The 24,522-nt window shown below is 38.1% G+C and overlaps 1 protein-coding gene across 1 annotated transcript in view; it reads left to right on the top strand.

Moving 5' to 3' along the window:
- The first annotated feature begins 10,297 nt into the window (after positions 1-10,297).
- The window catches only part of si:ch211-159i8.4 (matrix-remodeling-associated protein 5), a 32,803-nt gene continuing 18,578 nt past the window's right edge, over positions 10,298-24,522 (top strand). Inside the window, exons 1-4 of the mRNA XM_067456638.1 lie at positions 10,298-10,491; positions 15,034-15,163; positions 15,319-15,709; positions 17,474-20,722. Of these exons, the coding sequence (XP_067312739.1) occupies positions 10,298-10,491; positions 15,034-15,163; positions 15,319-15,709; positions 17,474-20,722 (3,964 nt within the window). The remainder of the gene's footprint in view (positions 10,492-15,033; positions 15,164-15,318; positions 15,710-17,473; positions 20,723-24,522) is intronic.

Genomic DNA, 24,522 nt, shown 5'->3' with positions numbered 1-24,522 from the left:
AATATGTTTTAGACTGCTCAGTCAGGTGCTCGCTTACTCAGTACACGCTGTAAGCGTGATGGTACAGCAGCGGGAATAATTCATGTCATGTCAATCAACTCATTTACGCCGACAACAAGACGATAAAAAGAAGAAACAGCCACAAACTATCCCACAAACTATCCCCGCAGCATTTAGACCGACATTTCCAACTTATTCAAACGGCAAAAGACATTTATAGCCGCGGATATGAGACCTTACGCCCGTCCGTCTGCAGTGCACAGTACACAAAGCTACCTGAATGTAAAGGCACACATTACTGATGAATGGGAGCTAAACAGCCACGTTCTTCAGACACGCCCCCTTGAGAGTCACACCTGTTGAGGATTTGGACAAAGGGATGACAGAAGCAGTAGTGTGTGAAAAAAGTGTGGAGAGCTTTTGTAAAGAGCTAATGTCTATTTCTGTAACTACATAGAAGATGGGTAAAGTATAGCTCCATCTTTGTTCAATGTGAATTTTTTTTTAAAATCATACTTTGTTAGTTTAAAAAAATAAAAAAGGTAATTTATCTGCCAATTTTTTTATTTTTGCTGTATCTAAAACGTACCGAACCGTACCGTGACACCAGTGTATCTTATCGAACCGAACAAACTGTGAATTTTGTGAACCGTTACACCCCTAATATATATATACTGTACTCACCAAGGTATAACGATCAAGATAAACTTAAAAATTTATCGGAGTTGTCCTTTAAATGGTTCTTTGGGTTGATGTATGGGTCTATGAAGAACCTTTAATATACAAAGAACCTTTCCATTGCACAAAATCAATCAATCAATCAATTAATCAACTTTATTTATTATAGCGCTTTTGCAATCACGATTGTCTCAAAGCAGCTTCACAGTGTCAAACAGGACAATATTGCAACAAAATTATATTTGGCTGTACAGTTCTGGAGAAAACAGTGATGTTATCAGCTAATTTTAATTTATCATATAGCGAAAATGTTGGCAGATCTGTATTATACTTTAAAGAATTAATTAAAACCTAATTCATACATTTTATTTGTATAATTAGTTGAATAACTTTGATCATAATTTTAGTGTCCCCAACTGAGCAAGCCAAGCCAAAGGCGACAGTGGCAAGGAACCAAAACTCCATCGGGGCCTGATGGAGAAAAATAAACCTTGGGAGAAACCAGACTCAGTCGGGGTGCCAGTTCTCCTCTGGCCTATTAACACACCGTGTATGATTATTATTCTGGCAACCTTACAGGTCAGAAATCATATTAGATTGGAATATTCAAAATTTCAGGGTATCAGTCACGCAAGAGACGGGTTTATTTAGGATGGTGCATCGATTACACAAGAGTATGAATACATGAAAGTTTGGAGTTATTGCACCGGAAACGGGTTTTTTGAGCACGACATGCCAGTGAGGCAAATTCAGAGGAGACACCAATTGACAAGGTCTCAGCAGACACTCCAGGATGCGTTGGTCATGTCCAGGCGCAGGTCCACCATCCGATCCGGACACGGCCCGGATCCGGGATAAACCTCGGGATAAACAGAGAGACTAACATTAGCGTAGATGCCACTCTTTTTATGATGTAACGAGTACATCAGGTGTTATGGGAAGTGTTCAAGGTTCTGGCTGACCTAGTTAATTGAGCCTAACAATCAGTCAATTGATTTGAATAATGAAAGTTCAAAATGTTCTATGTGTATGCAATTGTAAAGAAATGTGTTCTTAGTCTAGATTTAAACTGACAGAGTGTGTCTGCTTCCCGAATAATACTAGGAAGACTATTCCACAGTTTAGGTCCTAAATAGGAAAAGGATCGACTTCTTGCAGTTGATTTAGATATTCTAGGTATTATCAACTGGCCAGCATTTTGAGACCGCAATAGACGTGATGGAGTATAATGTGTTAAGAGCTCGCTTAAGTACTGGGGAGCTAAACGGTTTAGTGCTTTGTAAGTAATAAGCAGGATCTAAAAAAAAAATGCGATGTTTAGCGATGCGAATAGGGAGCCAGTGCAGACAGAACTGAACTAATATGATCCTACTTCCTGGTTCTAGTAAGAACTCGAGCTGCTGCGTTTTGGACCAGTTGGAGTTTGTTTATTAAGCGAGCAGGGCAACCACCCAGTAGAGCATTACAATAATCTAGCCTTGAGCTCATGAACGCATGCTCAGCATTTTGCAATGAAAGCATGTGCCGTAATTTAGATATATTTTTAAGATGGTAGAATGCAGTTTTACAGATGCTAGAAACGTGGCTTTCAAATGAGAGATTGGTGTGAAAGAGCATACCCAGGTTCCTCACTGACGACGAGGGCTTGACAGAGCAGTAATCAAGTGTTAGACAATATTCTAGGTTACTACTTTTGGAGCTTTTCTGTCCAATAATTAAAAATTCAGTTTTATCCGAGTTAAGTTGCAGGAAATTACTATTCATCCAATTTTTTATATCAGCTATGCATTCCGTTAATCTTGTGAATTGGTAAGTTTTGTCCGGACGTGAAGAAATATAGAGCTGAGTATCGTCAGCATAACAATGAAAATTAACACCATGCCTCCTAATGATATCTCTCAGTGGTAGCATATACAGGGTGAAAAGCAACGGTCCTAACATTGAGCCTTGCGGTACTCCATACTGAACTTGTGATCGGTGTGACATCTCTTCATTTATTGCTACAAACTGATAATGGTCAGATAAGTACGATTTAAATCATGCCAATGCAATTCCACTAATGCCAACATAATTTTCGAGTCTATTCAAAAGAATATTGTGATCGAGAGTATCGAATGCAGTACTAAGATCGAGTAATACTAATAGAGAGATACAACCACGATCAGATGATAGGAGTAAATCATTTGTAACTCTGATGAGAGCAGTCTCAGTACTATGATACAGTCTAAATCCTGACTGGAAATCCTCACATATACCATTTCTTTCTAAAAAGGAACATAACTGATGACACAGCCTTTTCTAGTATTTTTGATAGAAACGCTAGATTCGAGATTGGCCTGTAATTGACTAATTCTTTAGGATCAAGTTGCGTTTTTTTAATAAGTGGTTTAATTATAGCCAACTTAAAAGTTTTTGGTACATATCCTAATTACAAGGATGAATTAATAATAATAAGCAGAGAATCTATGACCTCTGGAAGCATCTCTTTTAGTAGCCTAGTCGGTATAGGGTCAAGCATACATGTTGTTGATTTTGATGATTTAACAAGTTTAGCCAATTCTTCTCCTCCTATAGCAGTGAATGACTGTAATTTTTCCTTAGTGACACTAAAATGCTCTGTCTGAAGTGATACGGTAGTAGACGGCTGCATGGTTATAATTTTATTCCTAATATTATCAATCTTACTACTAAAGAAGTTCATAAAGTCATTGCTGCTGTGCTGTTTACAAACGTCAGAAGCTGAAGCTTTATTTTTTGATAATTTAGCCACTATATCGAATAAAATCGAATTTTCTTTTAAAAGAGTTGAGAAATAAGCAGATCTGGGAGTTTTTATGGCCTTTCTGTATGCAATCATGTTCTCTTTCCACAAATTGCGAAAAACCTCCAGTTTTGTTTTCTTCCAGCTGCGCTCCATTTTTCTGACAAGTTCTTTGTAGTAGGCCTGCACAATATTGGAAAAAAATTACATTGCGATATTTTTTCCCCCAATGATATATATTGCGATATTGAGAGCCATCAAGCCAGGCTAAAGTCAATAATTACCATTCCGTGATATTAATACTTTCACTAATAAGCAAGCTTCATTACAAGTGACAAAAAGAAATGTTGGAAAATATGTGCAAACATGAAACTAAACCTCCAGTAGGTGGCAGCAGGTGACCGTCTTAATGAGTGAGTCACTGAGTCGTTCATTCAAACGATTCATTCGAACGCTGAATCGTTCACTTGTTGCTGTGAGTGAGACGTTTTACGGGTCTGTTATGAACGATTTTCCCTGTTGAAATAGAACAAAAACACTAAATATTGCATCTAAAATGTAAGTGACTAAGTGGATGTTAGTTGTTTATGGAGCTGTCATATGAAATCAGTGTCATTTACAGTCGTGATGGTATTCAGGAAAACGCGATTTCTCCTCGAGAGGCTGCACGAGCGTGAACAGCACGACCTTATTATCATCAGTTCATTATATATTATCCACAATCGATCGCCACTTACACTAAATAAATGCACAAACATTCATGCATTTTGGTGATTCGCTAGTTAGGGCCCAAGCCCTGAAAGGGCGCAGAGCCCTATTGTTCTTCTAAGGACAATTTAGCTTTTTCGACTATTCGGGCACTTTCGGGGCCCTTATCATGCTCGAAAACTCTTAAAACTTTGCACACACATCGGAATCTGCGGCCATCAGGGCCGGACCAAAGCTGGTACCTGGGCGTGGCAGGGGGGCTCGACAGCGCCCCCTAAAGTGGGGTCTGAAAACATGGTCTATAAATCAAACACACTTGCACGTACATGTACAAAACTCGGTACACATATAGATCTCATTGGGCCAAACAACTTTCGTGCTCTAAGTTATGCGTCAGCCCAACAGGAAGTGAGCTATTATGGGTTGTTCGGAAAACGCATGCTCTGGAATTTAACATACTCCTCCTAGACGATTCACCCGATCAGCACCAAACTCTGTCAGCCTGAAGTCAAGACACTAAGGATGCTAAATTGCGAGCAACTTTTTGATATCTCAAACGGTTAGGCTGTGGCGAGGAGACAAATTTATGGCGAGAAAAGGGAAACAGGAAGTGTGTTATAACTTCTGCATTCATTAATTAATTTTGATTAAACTTCAGCTGTGTGTTCGTTGTAAGAGGCCGATCACATGGATATGACTTTTGTGAGTCAAAGTTATAGCGCCACCAACTGGCAGCAGGAAGTGTGTCACTTTCAAAATGCTTTGAAATCATCATCTTATTTTTACCCGATTTACTTCAAACTTCATCAGTATAATGTCAAAATAAAGCAGATATAAAGCTGGTAAGCACTTCCTGATATTGTATATACTGTTGCCACGGCAACACATCAAAATATAACATTCTTTTTCGCTGCTTTTGAGACTCTTAAAATGCTTCAAATTATATGAAACTCAACACACACATCAGACATGCTGTCCAGTAAGATATGGGCAAAGACTTAAAAACGGGCATGGTGGAGGAGCTCAGTAGCGCCATCTTTTGACAAAAGTAATGCAATCTTTTGTCAAAAGTGGGGGGGTTAGTTTTATCTTCAGTCACCAAACTCTGTATATATATTTTTCTCTTTGATCCGAACAACTTTCTAATTTACAGTCATTAGCTCCGAAGAACAGGAACTCAGATATTTAGGGCTTAAGGTGTAAGGACCTTATTGTAATTGCTCAAACCATCATTTTTCTTTTCCCAAATGAATTACATTTTTGAGGGCCTAAACACGCATGAAAACTCATGTAACTTTGCACACGCATCAGAAGTGGTGAAAACATACATCTGATATGGGTTTCAGAATTAGGTGTGGCAAAATAGTTCGATAGCGCCACCTACAAAATTTTAATTAAGCGTCATTCGTGCTACGTTTCATGTATGAGTATGAAAATTCAGTAGACGCATTCAACAGCCCAATACCTACAAAAAAGACCCTTGGCGCCAAATCTGAAAAACCAACAGGAACTGAGATATTTTGAATTTTCTTTGGTAAATTGGTGCAGTTTTTGCCATTGCCAGACGTTGTACTTTAACAAACTCCTCCTAGAGATTGAATCATATCAACATCGTATTTGCACAGTCTAATCTAAAGGCCTTTGTGGTGTTAAATTGGGAAGATCTTGAGTTTTCCCTGAAGGGTGTGTCCGTGGCGGCCTCACAAATGTTGATGTTTCGCCATGACACAGGAATTTGTTGTACCTCAAGCATACAATGTCCGATCTGCCTCAAACTTCACATGTTTGACAAGAGTCAAACATGTGTGTGTGTGTGTGTGTGTGTGTGTGTGTGTGTGTTTTATACATGGGCTTTACAGAAGGTCATTTGCTGTTTTTGAAACGACACATGTCTTAAAATTAATTATTTACTGATAAAAATCAAATCGATTTAAAAAGTAAATTTCACATGATTTTCTAGTTTATAAGTTGTCTGGGTATCACCATACCAAGCTCAATTTAAGATTGATCAATGAGCATTATTTTAATGACTCTGTATGCAATTGGATAGTCAACTAAACAGACTACTAAACTCGCCAATAGCGTGCCAGGTGAATAAGTTAGTCTGTGATTTGTTCCCGCAAAAGTGTAACAGAAGTAGTAGAAATTAATGTACGGGTTTTCAGACTGTGTTGCAGGGCGAAGTCAAATCGCTGGCAGATCAGGCTGGGTTTACCCAGTCAGTCTAAAGCTGGGCATACACTGTGCGATTTCTATGGGTTTTCAGCAAGGTTACCTACTCACACTGTACGAGTAGATCGCATGCGATGTAAAGCCAAAGCTCACGATTGATGTGCTCTCACTGTGCGGTCCGACCGTCGAGCGTGTCTTGACTGCTCACACTGTACGGGTGAAAAATGCGCAATAAAAGCCCCGTGGCGACGATACCATGGTGTATTATAGAGAGGTAAATGCATCAGCTATTGATATCAAGAGTATTTAGAATTTATGTATAAAATTATTATTATTATTAGAGTAGGCCTACTTTTATTATTAAATTGATATTACATTAATTTACCCCCTCCCCCCAAGAATAATGCATAATCGACAAACTGCATAATAAAATAACAGAAAGATTACTTCTCACTATTTAAAAACATTTAGCCCGATTAAACAAGGAATTATAGGTCTAATTATATGATTATAATGTCAGAACACTGCAATAATAATGCCCGTCTCAATGAAAAGTAAGAGCAGATTTATCAAAAAACAACTTGTTTAACACAAAATGGGCCTACTTCTCTTCTATTTTTTTCTTACAATATGGACCAAAATAGAAATATTAAGAAAATAAATAAGAAAGAAAATAAGGCAATAGGCTACGTTATCAGTATGTTGAATTACATGTATCTCTCGTTGTCTGAGAATATGCGCCGAAAGCTTGTCAGATTTTACTTTCACTTTCTGTAGTGAATAATTGTCTGGGTTTGAAACTGCGTTTAAACTGCGCATTGCGGGATATCCACTGACTCGCGTTCATGAAGAAAAAGAACACAGTAGTAAAAGTAAAACAAGTAAATTAATGATCAACTAGCATAAAGAATAAGATGCACTGGATATATAGGCTACAACACAAACTGGAGTCACAACAGTTTACTTAATTTCTGCTGTTTGACAGCTGCCTACATAATTAAAGATCTCCCTCTTTTCTTTTTCTTCCTTAATGCTTCTAAAAAATTAAATGGTTGAACTTCTGCTTTCGCGCAGGCGCAGTGAGGGGAAATAGGGCAATCAGTTCGTGGCTTTGCTTCAACAGTGCGATAACCTCATGAGGGGCGAGCAGAATTTCTGACACGCCAGAAATTCATCCGACCATCCGATTCCCGATCGTGAGAGGTTTGTCGCCTCTCGTTTCCCCCTGTACACTGCACGAACACCTCGCGACAAACGACGCACGATAAACCTGAAAATCGGCCCGACCCAAAAAAGAGTCGCACGAGTCAGAATTCGGCTCGAAATCAGACGAAAATCGCACAGTGTATGCCCGGCTTAAGTAAATTTTATAATAAAGTTTATAATTAACTTCCATAAAATTTAGACGTGCATCTTACTCTTACCTGACACTAATATTAAAATCATTGCTGCAGTTTCTGTGATTTGGCTCCAATTGGTAATTTGTAATTAAAATGTTTTATTGGATGCTACAAATATTGAAAAGAAAGCATGCTTAATTGCATAAGATTGTAAATAGCTAAGGTAGGTCAAAAACACATGAAGAGAAGTGTTAGGATAATACAATATCACCATTCGGACGGTATTTTGCGCTCATTTGAAATTGATGTGACATCATCTGACATGAAATTGATTAATTCAATTTAATTGATCTCATAGATGATTGTTGTGACTGTTGTGGTTCGTAGTCATAGCAGCACCAACTGCTACAGTTAATGTGGTGAATCCAACTGCATTTGTAGGGCACTAACAATATAGTTTTATATAATTAGTTTAATAATTGTGTTAATAAAATAAAAAGACCTGCAAAACCTTTGAGCTGCAAAAGATAACTTTGCACATATTTGAAAATTACCTATTATATCATATTACATTAGAATTCTATATTCTATATTTAAATTACATCATGGGTGTGGCTTGTGGTCATAGCGGAACCAGCTGCTGCGGTAAATGAGGCATATTTGAGCAATTTTAAAATACTCTCCTGTTTAAATGCATATTGCCTGTCTTGCACAATTTGCCTGAAGCCATTGGTGCCACCGGCTTGGGCCCGTCATCGCTGCTCGCAGCTTTAATTATTTTTTGTTTTAATCAGGCTCTTGTCCGTCAGTCAAGTAAAATTCTCTTTCACTTGTCCCTTCAAAACACCCACATGTCCTGGACAAGCGTTAATGTCGAGCCCTGCTTTGTATTCGTCGTAAAGATCTTGTGGTGCCGTTGAAGTGATCAGACATATTGGTGGTGTTTTCTTGTTTTGTGGCCACAAGACACTCCATGCAAAGTACCTCTTTTTGTTCAACATCCTCCTTTATGTAGCCAAAATAGTCCCAAAAAGATGATTTCTGGTACGAACCTTTTTTCCCCCTCTTCGGATCCTCTTCGTCGCGCATTTTAGCAGTGAATGTTTGGCCGTGAGCGGTGAGCAGCGGCACAGCGAAACAATCACTGTGCAGGCACGCGGAACGTGCATGTCACTCCAGCAACAAACTCATGTTTACTGTGTGCTTCCTTAATACACCATGGGCTACTACCATAGACCGTATAAAAATACTACTACCCTTCACATCGCATGTTCCGGCGATGTGACTATCGCACACGCGCACATCGCGATGTCGATGTTAAAACAGAATATCGTTCAGCCCTACTTTGTAGTGCTCCTGTTCAATTTATTTCAGCCTCCAAATCTGATTCTGGATCATGTATGTATTAGCTGAATCTGATCGATAGCCATGGGTTTCTCCACGCTTGAGGACGTCAGCTTTCAGAAGCTTTCGCTCAGAAGCGAACTCGTCATTCTTTAGCTCCGCCCACTCGATACGCCTCCAGGCGCTCGTTTTTTTCCGGAAAGACTCGGTACAGCCTATATTTCTTTTATAAATATAATAAAACTAAAGCATTTTCGGAGATATGAAGGATGCAATACTACTCTATAGGTACTCAAGATTGACTGAAACTGAGTGTTTCACCACCCCTTTAAGCCAATCAGTATATGGAGATGATTAGGAGGCCATGATGGACAGAGGCCAATGGGCACATTTGCCCAGGATGCCAGGGTTACACCCCTACTCTTTAATCGAAGGACATTCTAGGATTTTTAATGACCAGAGAGAGTCAGGACCTCGGTATAATGTCTCATCCGAAGGATGTAGCTTGTTAAAAGTGCAGTGTCCCCATCACTATACTGGGGTGCCCCCTGGTGCCCTCACTGACACCTCTTTCAGCAGCTACCTTGTTTTCTCTGTTGATCTCCCATCCAGTTACTGACCAGGCTCAACCCTCCTTAACTTCAGTGGGAAACCAGTCGGGGGCTATAGGGTGATATGGCTGCACTGCAGACCGGGAACACACTACAAGAGCTGCAGTTTTGAAGATCTCTGATCCAGCCATCTAGCCATCACAATTTGACCCTTGTCAAACTCATTTAAGTCCTTGAGCTTGCCCAATTTTCCTGTTTCTAACACATCAGCTTTGAGGACAAAATGTTCACTTGCTGTTTAATATATCCCACCCACTAACAAGTGCCTGATCCGTGTAGATTGACTATTACGCTCTTGTCCTTTTCTCTGATGAACTGAAATTAAAGGGAGTATCTCATAAAGAATCTTTCTCTGCAGCCTATACCCTAACCCTAACCCTATATATATATATATATATATATATATATATATATATATATATATATATATATATATATATATATATATATATATATATATATAATATAAAAATATATGCATATTTTCAGGAATCAGGAATAACATTGAAGTAAATAATACAGATTATCTCTTCATCGTGGCATTACATACTGTATTTGGGGTAGAAATGACAAAATGTTATTAGTAATGTGCTATTTTACTGTTTCAGTAATGTGTTGAGATTACTGTAATATAATTACTTTTCTAATGCATTACTCCCATCAGATAATGGCATGAGAGGGACATGGCTCCAGTGGGTGTACCTACTCTCCTGATGTTGGCAGCTCTGTATCTGCTGCTCATCTTGCCATCATGCTGCCTGTATGCGTGCCCAAGGTCGTGTAGTTGCCCCAGCCCTAAGGAAGTGCACTGTACCTTCCGTCACCTCCCCTCTACCCCACAAAACCTACCCCAAGATACAGAGAGACTCAACTTAGGGTAAGCTACTGTGTTGTTGTCTTTCGCTTTTAGCGAAATAACCACTGGCAGGCTGAACATATTCATGTTTAAATACAAATATACATATAAAGAGGCCCCAAGAAGAACACACAGTATAATCACACTTTTTAAGCAAAACACTTCAAACAAAAAAAGTTGATAAACTCAAATTGAAGGAAAACGAGTATTGTGACACTTGTGGTTGATGTTCCTCTGTGGAACATGAAATAAGATATATATTTAACAAAAAATCCCTTGTCCATACAATAGAGGTCAAAGGTAACCAGGACTTTTTTTTTAAATGGTAAATGGACTGCATTTATATAGCACTTTCAACAAACATATAGCCATCATAATATGGAGCTAGAAATATGACAAAATTATCTGAACTTGAATTGTATAAATCTGAATTATTGACAAGTGTAATCTAACAAATTTGAATATTATGTTGCATTTTACATAGTTCTGAATTTGAATTTTTAAATGTTGAATATTAAACATTTGAAATTGAACACATCTGAAGTTTTTATGTCGAAATTGTATAGACATGTATTTTCAAACAGCAGATATTTTGTTTTGAATAAATAGACTGGAAATCAGTTTTTGAAAATACATATTCAAGATTTCAGATGAAGAAGAAATTCAAAATATCAAATTTAATATTCTTAAATTCAAACCGCAGAAATTTAGATCTTACAGAAAATACGTCAAAGGTTATCACCAGAGAAGAGTAAAGGATGTCAGAAAAGTCAAACGGAGCACCATCTGATCACTACCTTTCCTATTTGTTATGGAATAAAAAGAAAAGATCAAAAAGCCCTTTTATACTTTTGTTTAGTTTAGATTAATGCACAGAAAATGAGATTTTGGCTAGATCTCTCTTTTTTTGTTCGTGGTTTACAAATCACTGATTAGTGAAGAAAATCTCACTAATAGATTTTCTTTAGTAAGTGAAAATGACTGTGTGAAGTCGGACAGCCGTAGTCGGACAGCCGTTGATTGTGATCGGCTGTAGCTACACTTGTTATTGCGGTGTAGGGTTGAATGAGTGCACTCGAACATGTCCATGATTTCAGACAATGGCTGTCCCCTCAAATAATGCCCGATTTGAGGGTATAGGGGGGCGATTTCGGATTCAGCCCAGGTCAGGTCTGTTCAACAAAAAAAATTGTCTTATAGCAGTAGTAGGATACCTTTTCTTAAACTGTATAGCCTACAGTCCAAGATCGGACTTTCTTTTCTTTTTTTCAGATTCTGTGCAACTTAACACATTTCACACAAAAAACAAAACAAATAGAATTACCTATATCAGAAATATGAAATATTAATCAGCACCTGGCCTGTTTTATTTAACTGTGCAGAGTAAAATCTTTGTTGTTAGGCTGCACTAGACAGCAGAGCAGGTAGGTTAAAGCACAGACCAGTTCAGTCAAGTGTAAATAGCAGCAATCATAACTTCTCTTTACAGTATGCTCAGTTTTGGACAAGGGATGCAAATACTGTCATGCTAATTGGCTGAGGGTGGGTACCGATGATGATGAATTTAAATTTAACTGTAAAGCTTAGCTGATTGACATGATTGACTCTTCTATTTTATGTCTATTCGTTTTAATAAAAGTTTAATATATGCTAGTTTTTTATTTAACAACTTTATTGTTGTGGTATTTTCATTAAAAGGCTAATAACAAAAAAAACAATTTGTAGTCTTTCAATAATTTTTTACAATGCGAGTATTCGTCTTATTCGTTTTGGTAATAACGAATAATGTTGTTGATAATTTTTGTTTAAAGAGTGGAGAAAGATGCTGTCAAACGCGACCAAAATCAGTGCTATACTACAGGTGCTTAATGTCACAGCCAGGTTTCCATACAAGGATTTATTTAGGCTATTTATTTTTTGCAAAAAATGGCATCAAAATGTTTACTGATGTAGGCTAAATGTTGACACAATCGAGAAATGTAGCCGAAATCTCATTTTCCGTGCATTAATCTATGGAGCTAGAAATATGACAAAATTATCTGAATTTGAATTGTATAAATCTAAATTCTTGACAAGTGTAATTTAACAAAATTGTATATTATGTTGCATTTTACATAGTTCTGAATTTGAATTTTTAAAGGTTGACTATAGAACATTTGAAATTGAACACATCTGAACTTTTTATGTCGAAATTGTATAGACATATATTTTCAAACAGTAGATATTTTGTTCTGAATTAATAGACTGGGAAAAAAAATAAAAAAATAAAAAAATAAATAAATAGCCTAAATAAATCATTGGATGGAAACCTGGCTGTGACATTCAGCATCTCTAGTATAGCACTGATTTTGGTCGTGTTTGACAGCATCTTCCTTTAAGCAAAAATGATCAACAACATTTTTTGTTATTACCAAAACCAATAAGACGAATACTCACATAGTAACAAACTAATGAAAGACCATGAATTTCCTCTTTAATTACTTACAAACGAATGTTTATTGTTTTGTTCGTTATTAGCCTTTTAATGAAAATACCACAACAATAAAATTGTTAAATAAAAATACTAGCATATATTAAACTTTTATTAAAACGAATAGACATAAAATAGAATAGTCAATCATGTCAATCATCTCGCTCGCGGCTATGCTTTACAGTTAAATTTAAATTCACCATCATTGGTACCCACCCTCAGTCAATTAGCATGACGGTATTTGCATCCCTTGTACAAAATTTGTAAAGAAAAACATATTGTAAAGAGAAGTTATGATTGCTGCTATTTACACTTGACTGCTGCTATTTACACTTGACTGAACTGATCTGTGCTTTAACCTACCTGCTCTGCTGTCTAGTGCAGCCTAACAACAAATATTTTACTCAGCACAGTTAAATAAAACAGGCCAGATGCTGATTAATATTTAATATTTCTGATATAGGTAATTGTTTAGTTTAGTTTTTTGTGTGAAGCTGCACAGAATCTGGATAAAAGAAAAGAAAAGAAAAGAAAAGAAAAGAAAGCCTGACCTTTAAGAAGATGTAGCCTACTACTGCTATAAGACTGAATCCGAAATCGCTCCCTATACCCTCAAATCGGGCATTATTTGAACGACAGATGACGTCAAATGCTAAGATTTTCTTCACTAATCAGTGATTTGTAAACCATGCACAAAAATTAGAAATCTAGCCGAAATCTCATTTTCCGTGCATTAATCTAAACTAAAGTATAAAAGGGCTGTTTGATCTTTTCTCTTTATTCCATTACAAATAGGAAAGGAAATTATCAGATGGTGCTCCGTTTGACTTTTCTGACATCGTTTACTCTTCGCTGGTGATGACCTCTGGTCTATTTTCTGTAAGATCTGAATTTCTGCGGTTTAAATTTTAGAATATTGAATTTGAAATTACGAATTTCTTCATCATCTGAAATCTTGAATCTGTATTTTCAAAAACTAATTATTTCCAGGCTATTAATTCAAAACAAAATATCTGCTGTTTGAAAATACATACAATTTTGACATAAATTTAATGTTCAATTTCAAATGTTCTATATTCAACATTTAAAAATTCAAATTCAGAACTATGTAAAATGCAACATAATATTCAATTATGTTAGATTGCACTAATAATTCAGATTTATACAATTCAAATTCAGATAATTTTGTCATATTTCTAGTTCCATATCCAAAGCGCTTTACAAATTGCCTCACATTCATCCATTCATACAAAAAATACTTTTTATATACTTTTTAAAGTCTGTAAGTTTTGCTTCTTTGTCTCCATCTCTGTTTGAAACCTGCAATTGCAGTTATTTGTGTAATTATCCTTGTTACGTGGGTTGTGCACGTAAGTAACATCTGCCACTTTTGTTCTAACTAGCTGGGGGGGGGGGAAATAATTACAATAAATTGCACTACCAATGTCAATTGAATTTAATGATCGCTTAGCTTATATCACAAATTATCAGACCGTGCAAATTATCATTATTGCTATACTATTTCTCAAATTGTTAATGTTAACAACATCAGCATTGCATGACTATATGTATTTATTAGTGATTATTAGCCTTACCTGTAGATTTTAATTTATGTACAAATCTTGCTTTTGACAACAATGAATTTCCAGTGAACACTTCCACTTACAAATTATAACACATCATTACAAACTTACTGCTGTGAATTGAGCTAATGTAAAGAGATAATTTTGAATACTGGCTGGTTATGTACTTTCTTGATTTTGTATAATTTTTAACCAAAAAAAGTTATGGACTGCACCTTTAACTATCCATTCAGTGTGCTAAACTACACCTGTTGTTACTATGATAGGACACCAGTTTGAACTAGAGGAGATCTGACTTCATACATGCCCTAAAATCATCAAAACAAATGTCATTTCAATCTGTTATTTCTCTTTCTTTGTTTTCATTGTGAATGTAGTATGCTTACCCTGTAGAAGTATGATATTGAAAATTTGCGTTGATTATTCTTTATCTTACAAAATTAAGGGGTAACCAATGTGATATGTCTTAAACTAACATTTTTTCCAAAATCCTCTTTGTCTACTACAAAGCTACAACAGCATTGGCACGATTGGGTCTTCAGATTTTGCGAACCTGCGGCTATTGGAAATGCTTATGCTCCATGGAAATGAAATCTCCTCTGTGTCTTCTGGATCCTTTTACCACCTTCGTTCCCTCCAGGTTTATATTCATATATGGTTATATGATTTGTACAATAAACACAATATATTCATCGACTGTACTTTAGTGTCTGTAGTGTTGCATAAAACCATATGAATAGTTGAGACATGACTTTGAAAAAGCATTTGGTTAATTGTTGTTCTTCTTCGGCACAGATACTCAAGTTGAGCTACAACAAACTCAAAAGAGTTGACCCTAGTTTGTTTGAGGGCTTGACAAGTCTTGTACGGCTTCATTTAGACCACAACCACATTGACTTCATTGAGCCCTTTTCATTCAATGGACTCACATCATTAAAGCTGTTGCAACTGGAGGGAAACAAACTGCAGGACCTCCACTCTCACACATTTATTACTCTCTCAGTTCTGGGCACATTTTGGAGCTCAGGACTGCGGCACCTGCACCTGGCAGACAACCAACTAGAATACCTGCTGCCTGCAGTTCTGCAGCACTTACACAAGCTGGAAGTTCTATCCCTGCATGGAAACCCCTGGTCCTGTGACTGCCACTTACGGTGGCTCTTGGAGTGGGACAAAAACAATGAGGGTGAAACTACTTTGATTGTTTTTTCCAACCTTTGCAATACTCAGTCAAAATTATGTAATGGCAATAACATTATACACAAATAACTTCTCAGATAGTTGGCCCAGTCATATACCCTGTGCAATCCGACACCAGGCGCAAACTAAATGTTTTTTCTAGTTTCAGCCCGACACACTCATCATTTTCATTTCCAGCGCCACGTTGTTTCAATAGCAGAAGCACTCACGCCTATCTGTTCACTCATCGCTGTGCTGGACTGAAAACAATATGTGTTTTGGCGCATTGTTGGCATGCTGTTTTGAGGAACTTTAAACAATTGATCTAGCTGTGGATCCTATGTCTACACTCATGATTGTGAGGAGAAGGTAAACTTGGTGTTAAGCATCTATCTCATCTCACGTTAAAAGTCTTCTCTGCCAATCATCGTGGAGAATGACTTTCTCTCATGAGCACAAGTTAACGTTCCTGCTGCACTGCATAGGTTAATTGCTAGATTTGTATATTTCTGCTTGCAAAATTACGCCATGGAAATAGTGAATCAGCCATGGTGCAAGCGCAACTCTTTTCCTTTTAAAGGGAATGGGAGATGAGACACTGATTGGTTTATTGCACGTTACGCCCAAAACACACCCATGACTCATTAAAGGGTTACTTCAACGATTAGCATATGACTTTGTATCAGTAGAAACCCTGGAGTATATTCAAATGATCGTGCTCCCCCCTCTTATATCCCCCTGAGACGAGAGATTTATGCATTTTATTTCTGGAAAAATTCCTCTCGTGACGCAAAATGATGATTTGCGTCATCTTTGGAATGTTTGCCCAGAGGCTAAAGACTACAGCCAGCAGAGGGAGCCATTTCCTCATGTTTTCAACTCTCGCATGGGGAATGGGAGATCACACTTACAGCACAGCTGGAAGCTACAGGCATTAATTTGAACGGATGCTGAGCAATGTAAGTGTTTTAACTTAACAAAAAAATTTCTATGAAAGTTAAGCTTCCAAAGGCATGAACTGAAAACGCGCCAGACTGAACACGCGTTGTGAATGTATGCCGTGAATGTGGTCGCGATTACCTCAAAGAGCTCATCAGCTCATTTATGACATTAAATGTAATCTGACTCCTAATTAGTTAGTGCTGTGAGACTCACGCGGCGACTCGATCGTTATATTAAACAGACACGTTCAGTATTTAATTGTACTTTCTGACCTCAGTCACTGTAATACAGTCGCGGTGGCATTCTGTTAATTGTAGTCTTTCATCCCCATGAGACAAAAATACATTTTCTGTCTTTTCTCAGTCTAAAAGGCACCAAATTCAAAAATAATTTCACATTTCTACTACATTAATGACCCAGTTTAAATACAGATTCATCTTTCCAGCGCTGAAGTACCCCTTTAAGAGACTACGTACAACCCTTTTGAACCATGCACATGGCACACCGAACATTTTTTCCATCATTAAACTTGCAAAAGTGGATTCGGACATGATCTAAGTGTGCACCTGCACTGTGCACTTCAGACCATGTGCTCAGATTGTTAAAATAGAGCCCCTTGTTTTCATACAGTATTTATTCGTAAAAGTCACATTTATCACTATTGGCTTGGATGCATTATAGAGTTGTACTCATTCAACAATTGTTACACATTATATTTAAGGTTGAATGAGTACAACTCTACTGAATGCAAATAACTTAAAGGGAGACAAAGGAAAGTTTTTTTGTTTTTGTTTTTACTGAAACATTATCTATCCCTCTCTCTTCCTAGGTGTTATTAAGTGCAAAAAGGACCGTGACTCTGGAGATGCTGGCAACTGTGCTGCATGTGCCTCACCACAGCCTTTGAACAACAGCCAGATCTTGCAGCTTTCAACCAATCAGCTCACCTGTGACCAACCCTCCCTTCAGTCTGCTCTAAAAATTGGAGAGAGTAGCATGTGGGAAGATCAAGAGCCAGATTCCCCCTACATCAAGGACTTGGAGCGTCCTCTTGGCCACCTAACCTTCATTCTCTCTGACAGCCATGGGAATCGGGCACACGTGGCTTGCAATGTAACACGTCCTTTTGAAGACACTTCCATGGTGTGGGAGCCAGTGAGGAGAACGGATGAGATTTCTGTAAATGTGACTCTACGTACACTGCTGGAGTGTGAGATTGATAGAGATGCTCTTCAGAACCTTTGGAGGTTAATTGCCTACTACTACGAGAGCCCCGCTATTTTGGAACGAGGATCCAGGCTTGGAAATTCTTCCAAGGTGACTTTTCAATACTCTCAATCTACAAATGAGGAATCACCATATTTTACAGAGCTCAAAGGACACTTAATGGCTGAACCAACCTGGCTTTTACAACCAAGGGTCACCCTTCAGCTGAACAGGCGCAAAACCACAACTAAAAAACTGGTGCTGAACTTCTCCACTTTTATATCAAAGAACATCATTGGAAGAGGGGATGAGGAGGATGTGGTCTCCTCCTGGGCTATGATCCAAAGAGGAGTCCCAGGGAGAATTCAGTCAGTACTAGAAAATTCTGAAGTCAGTTTGGATTGTAGTGTGCTCAGCACAGGGCATCAGCCTGTGGAGTGGATGCTTCCAGACCTAACAACAGTGGATCAAACTGACTCCCATAAATTAAGGTTGGACAATTATAGGCTAGTAATCAAGAATGCAAGTATAGCAGACTCTGGACTTTATCATTGCTTTGTGAGGACTGACACTAATATAGACATTGTCTCCTATAGACTCGCAGTCAGGATGCGTCTCTTAAGTCCAAGTGATTTAAATGGAAAGAAGATATCTGTAGAGAATGGGCACACTCTTATTCTTCCCTGTTTAGTAACGTCTCCTCATCCATTTGAGACAAGATGGTACCTACCAAACAATCAAATTCTCAATGCATCAGGCATGAAAGGAAGGGTGTATGTGTCACAGAACAACACTTTGATAATCAAAAAACTGACTTACGAGGATGCAGGAGAGTATAGCTGTTTAGCAGCTAACCTCTATGGGGCTGATATGTTGTCTCATTTAATTGTTGTTACTGGTGAAAAGGAAGAAGCACAAAATGTTGTTATCGAATCTAAGGGCGAATTACCATTTTTTGAGAGTGAAGAGAGCGAAGGGTCAGGATACAAAGAAATCAAACGACCAACTGCTAAACTAACACCTCAGAGGGTCAGTGGTAAACACAGAGATGGCATTGTCCAGCAAAATGCAAAAGAAAAGAAAAAAAAGGAGAGTGCCAGAAAACTGAATAACTCTGTCAAAGAACTTGACCCTAGCCGTTGGGAGCAGATTCTTGCAAAAGCTGGTGCTAAACTATCAACCGTACCACCAGTTACAAAGCAACTAGAAACTGCAAAAACTTTAAAAACAGTGACTTCAGAGTTTTTATTGACTACAACCATCACTCCTTCATCAGCTGACATCATTAAAACTACTCAAACAGATGTTACAGCAAGCAGTGTCAGCATAAGTTCAAGCATACACAATTACAATGGGAAACAGCTGAAACCGCCACCCCACAGTGAGTCCATAAAACAAGAAACTACACCGGGAGACACATTTAATCACAAGACCAGTGATTTTAACATTTCAGATTTGACTTTAGTACACATTGACTCAACAACGTTACCTGAGACACAGCTGATAAAACAGGTAGACAGACATGCAATAGAAGAGAAAATAAAGGTTAATAATAATTCCATCTTGGGCCAAAGACGAAGATTCCAATATAGGCCCCGTAGGCCTCCATTGCGTAGACCACGTCCAAAGAAACCAAATTTTACCCTAGCTCCCACTACAGCCATACAATTCACTCAATCTCCAGTCAAGATAATGACCACTTACTCTTATTCTACAGAGCAAAACAAAATATCAACGACTTTAGAGGATTCTTCTACTCATTACCCAGTAATCGATAGCTTAGCCATGCCAGTCACAGAAGATCCTCGTAAAGTGCCAACAACGACAATCAAAAAAAAGGAGAAGCTTAATGAATTTAAAGGCAAACCAAAACACCAACAGCTCCTAAGTACAACACCTCTGCAAGAAACTGAAGTAGTACCTGCTACACTTGCCCCCAGACAGATTAACAGGTATGGGCATGAAAACAGAGAGATCGGTTTTAGGGAAAATATTCACCCATATGATGATAAGACAAGGCAGATTTTTTCAACAGCCATCCCTAATCTTCAAACCAGCAGCATAAATCCTCCCAAGACAAAAATAGCACATACGACTGAAAAACCGAGTTTTTACAAATGGGGAATGCATCATGAAGGTGTACCTGTTCACCCCTGGCTAATCCAAAAGAATACACCAAAAAAACAAATCTCAATTACACCACATCCCTACACTCAGTCTCCCTACTTGGTCAAGAACTATGGCATTCCCTTCTGGCCCACAATTCATAGCTCAAGGCACCACCAAACATCCCAAGACAAAACTTGGTATTTCCTACAAACAGGCAGGGGTGCAGGGGTCACCAACTGGCCTGAAAACACTGCTCAAACAGCAAGGCCCACAGCATCCATATCTGGGTCAGCAACAGCTTTTTTTCTGAGGACCGTAGCTCCACATGTCAACTCGTTTCGTGTACGCGATCACTTACTTTTCAACAGGCTCAGAAACAGATATAGACAATCACAGCTTGATGCATATCGACAAACCCAGCTGGGAAAAATTGTCACTTCTAAACCAAGGACAAATCATCCCACCCCACAGTCTCACCAATCTCCAATTATCCCAAGCATCTACAAGTTTGTGACTCTCCCATCCTTACTAGCATATACAAGCAAACCAGCTTCCACAGCAAGCGTACCATATAGTAGTTTTGGAGCTAAGAAACTAAGCACTGCCATTCCCTTTCCGAACCTGATGGGCAGTGGCGTCAAACCCAGGATCACAGCAACTGAATCTGTTACTGTATCTGCTCTTGCGGAGGAAGATGTGCTTTTGTCCTGTAGATCATCTGGGGACCCCAAACTTGCTGTTTCATGGACCAAAGTTTCAACAGGTTAGGCGATTTTTCATCATAAAACTTTTGTGTTTGCATTTATCTGAATGAAAGATGAGAACCCCTTTCAGAGTACTTGACAGTTATCAAATGCTTAATCATGCCAGTATGCTTGAAGCTGATATAAGATGGCCACAGTGTGCCAACTATATTAACTAAATTCTCTTTGTGAGAGGTTGGCCTGCATGCAATTTTCCCTTGATTTTTTGGGAGGGTTTTTTTTAGTCACTCTAGAGTGCAACTAAAAACATATTAGCAGCTTATGCTAATTATGAAAATAGCAGAGGGGGGCAGTAGTGAAGTATTTTTCCTTTCTACTGAGGTACATTTTTCAAGTAGCCTGTATAAAACACTTCATCAGTGTTATTATTGGGAAAACATTTGACATTCAAAAGCATAATGTTGTACTGTTTACTGCACTACGTTTCATTTTTTACCTTTAATATTTAATTACATTAAAATATGACTTTCTTACTTTCACTTAAAGGGTTAGTTCACCCCACAATGAAAATTATTTAATTAATGACTCCCTAATGTCGTTCCACACCCGTAAGTCCTCCGTTCATTTTCAGAACACAGTTTAAGATATTATATATTAAGGATGCACCGATACCATTTTTTCAGAACCGATCTGTTATTAAAGGGGGGTGAAACACTCAGTTTCAGTCAATCTCATGTCAATCTTGAGTACCTATAGAGTAGTATTGCATCCTTCATATCTCCGAAAAATCTTTAGTTTTATTATATTTATAAAAGAAATATGGGCTGTACCGAGTCTTTCCGGGAAAAACCGAGCCCCTGGAGGCGTATCGTGTGGGCGGAGCTAAAGAATGACAAGCGCGCAAAGCGGTGACGTCCTCAAGCGTGGAGAAACTCATGGCTATCACAGATAATGATCCAGAATCATTCGGAGGCTGAAATAAATTGAACAGGAGAAACGGCAACAGCAGGATGTCCGTCTCTGTGGTATGTACTGTATTTAGTGGCCTTTGTGTGTCTTTACTTGCAGTTTATGAGGACATGATTCGGTTTATGGACTATTGTATGTAATTAAACCTTAGCAGTAGCAAGCAAAACGGTTTTGCACATCAGACTAGTGTACATAGAACAACAATGGAGTCCGTTAGCGCATTTGAATGACGAAGCACGCGATCGTGTCGTTTACTGATGTTTACTCACGCGACGAGCCAACAGCACAGACATTTGAAGCAGTTTTACTCACCGGCTGCTTCCAAAGCAGGACCGAACCTTTACCGCTGGGACCGCTCCGTCAAAAACACACTTCTTTGGTATTATTTGGTGAAGTCCTGTGACAGCAGTGAACGGTGGAGATCCACTTTTGCGTCGCGATTGAAGCGATGTCGTGAAGCTTCCCGTCATTTCTGCGTTCAAATGGGGTCAAATGCAGCGCTGCCTTCCCGGAATTCTGTGCTGTAGCGTTGAAGTCACCCATAGGAATAAAGTGGAGCGTGGCGCCTGGATCGACTGGATCTGCACCTGAGTGTTTATGGACGTGCATTTCCTCTCTCGCTCTAGTTACGTGCGCGCGCACCCTCCCGGGAGAAGAGCCCGTACGGCCCATACAAGGACCTTCCGATCTATTAAAGTCAAGTCGACCCATACTCAAAAAAAACTCTCCGAAACTTGTGAGAAACCGGAAGGAGTATTTTTAACACAGAAATACTCCATCAAACGTCCAACATTAGTTTTTGAAACTTTGTCTATGTTTAGGATGGGAATCCAAGTCTTTAACAGTGTAAAAAGCTCAGTATGCATGAAACAGCATTTCACCCCCCCCCTTTAACAATTCAGAGTCGATACTGATCCGATACCAATGCAGTTTTGTTTTTAAAAAAATGATTTGTAGAATTTCTAGTGTGGTGAATTGAAAATCACTCTTTTGTGAGTGAAACACAATCAACTAAATACATTTTTTCTTCATTATAAAGAAAAACAAGAAATAACAAAAATATATAAAATCACAATCTATGACAAAAATAGCGTACTATTACTAGTACTATTAGCGTACACTTTTCAGCAGCAAAATTTACAAAATCGCGAGTACACAATACTTGGATAAAATATAAACATTTAGTGGGGAAAAAATACAGGAAACCACAAAAGTGAATAAGTGTAGCTGTAAATCTGGTACAATGTTACACAAAATATATTCATGACAAACAAGTAAACATATTTATAGAAATAGGGCCTATATACTAAGACATTACATTTATTTTAAATTTATAGCGCATCGTTTTAATGAGGCAGCAACATATTATAGAAAGGGCAGAACAAGAAAGGCTATCAATAAGGCTTTCATAGCGCAAATATCATCCATGACTGTTGACATTTTTTATCTGTGGGAAGGGTAAAAAAGTCCAGAACATGTTCAGACATATGCAAATGTACATATAAATGATCCCCAACGATTGTATCACTGTTGCCGTTATGTTGAAAATCACTTATTTTTCTGTGGTGTTTTTCATGCATGAGATTTACATATGAAGGAGGAGGCAATGGTGTATGAGACTCACAGTATGTGATGTCCATGTACTGAACTCTTATTATTTCACTATGGCAAGGTTAATTAAATTTTTCATTCTAGGGCACCTCTAAAAATTATCTTCAGTAGAAAGTAAAAGCCTATTATCTACTGCCTCTGGAGATGACAAATAAATTAATAATAAATATTTATGATTAATAATAATAAATGGGAATGGATTTTGTTTTTTAACTAGGCTGCAATCAGTAATGTGTGCAAAGACAAATTGTATTTGTCAATACCACACTTACAAGTGTGACATCAGTTGGATTATGTTATGCATATACATTATAAGAGATACATTTGTCCCTCGACATACCCCTGTTTTGGAAGTTCATTTGCAGCAATAAAAAAGCTAACCCCATTGGAAGCTATACATAATTTGGTCCCACTTTATATTAGGTGTCTTTATGTAACATTTAAAATTATTTATTTGATACAACACACTTATTGTGTACATAAATCAAGCGTAGAGTCAGTTCTGGCAGGTCATGTTAGTCAAACTCACATCTGCTGGCTGTCAGCTGATCACATCTAACTATAGGAATACGACGTCTAGCTCCTTCAGTACTATGCCTCCTTCATCCACAGCTCCTCCTCTTGTCTAGTCAGGATTTGGTATTCTAATTTTCCTTGAATAAGACTAAAATTCCTGAATTATTTTGTACATTTAATATGCTAGGCTGCATGGATGCACAGGGAGTTATTGCCCAGAACGGAACCATACCGGCAATACAAAATATATGCTAAAAGTCAAATTTATGCAAAATCGTATTTGACAATAGTGGTCCTAACGGAAATGTAATTACTAGGGCTGCATGTTTTCAAGTTTTTCATTAACCGTTAACCGAGGCCCTTAGCGGTTAATACTCGGTTAACCATAGTGTGCGTCAGGGTTATTATTTTTAGTTTATTAATTTGACGGCCACCATCTCCGTAGTGAACGCGCCTATAGAGAGAAATGCACATCATGGATTACATAATCAGAGAGTAGCCTATTTCTTTTCGTTTTAAATTGTTAAAAGCCATTTCGAGCTTTCTTAAGATATATTTCATGTCTGTGAGGCGTACGCTGAGTTTCGTCAAATTAGGATGAGATGCGCTCCAGTTCACGAGCAACGCAAGTGGCCGCGAGGGCGCCTGCATGATTAGGGCATGTAGTAAAATATGCAGCGGAGAATGATTCACAAACACAGCGTTTGACTCGCGCGGCTTAGCCTCTCCCGGCAGAGTTCAAACATCTGTGGACTCGTTCCTT

The sequence above is a fragment of the Pseudorasbora parva genome, chromosome 11 (assembly GCF_024679245.1).
Source record: "Pseudorasbora parva isolate DD20220531a chromosome 11, ASM2467924v1, whole genome shotgun sequence".
NCBI classification, from domain to species: domain Eukaryota; kingdom Metazoa; phylum Chordata; class Actinopteri; order Cypriniformes; family Gobionidae; genus Pseudorasbora; species Pseudorasbora parva.
The sequence above is the reverse complement of the archived record's forward strand: the minus strand, read 5'-3'. Positions and strand labels throughout refer to the sequence as shown.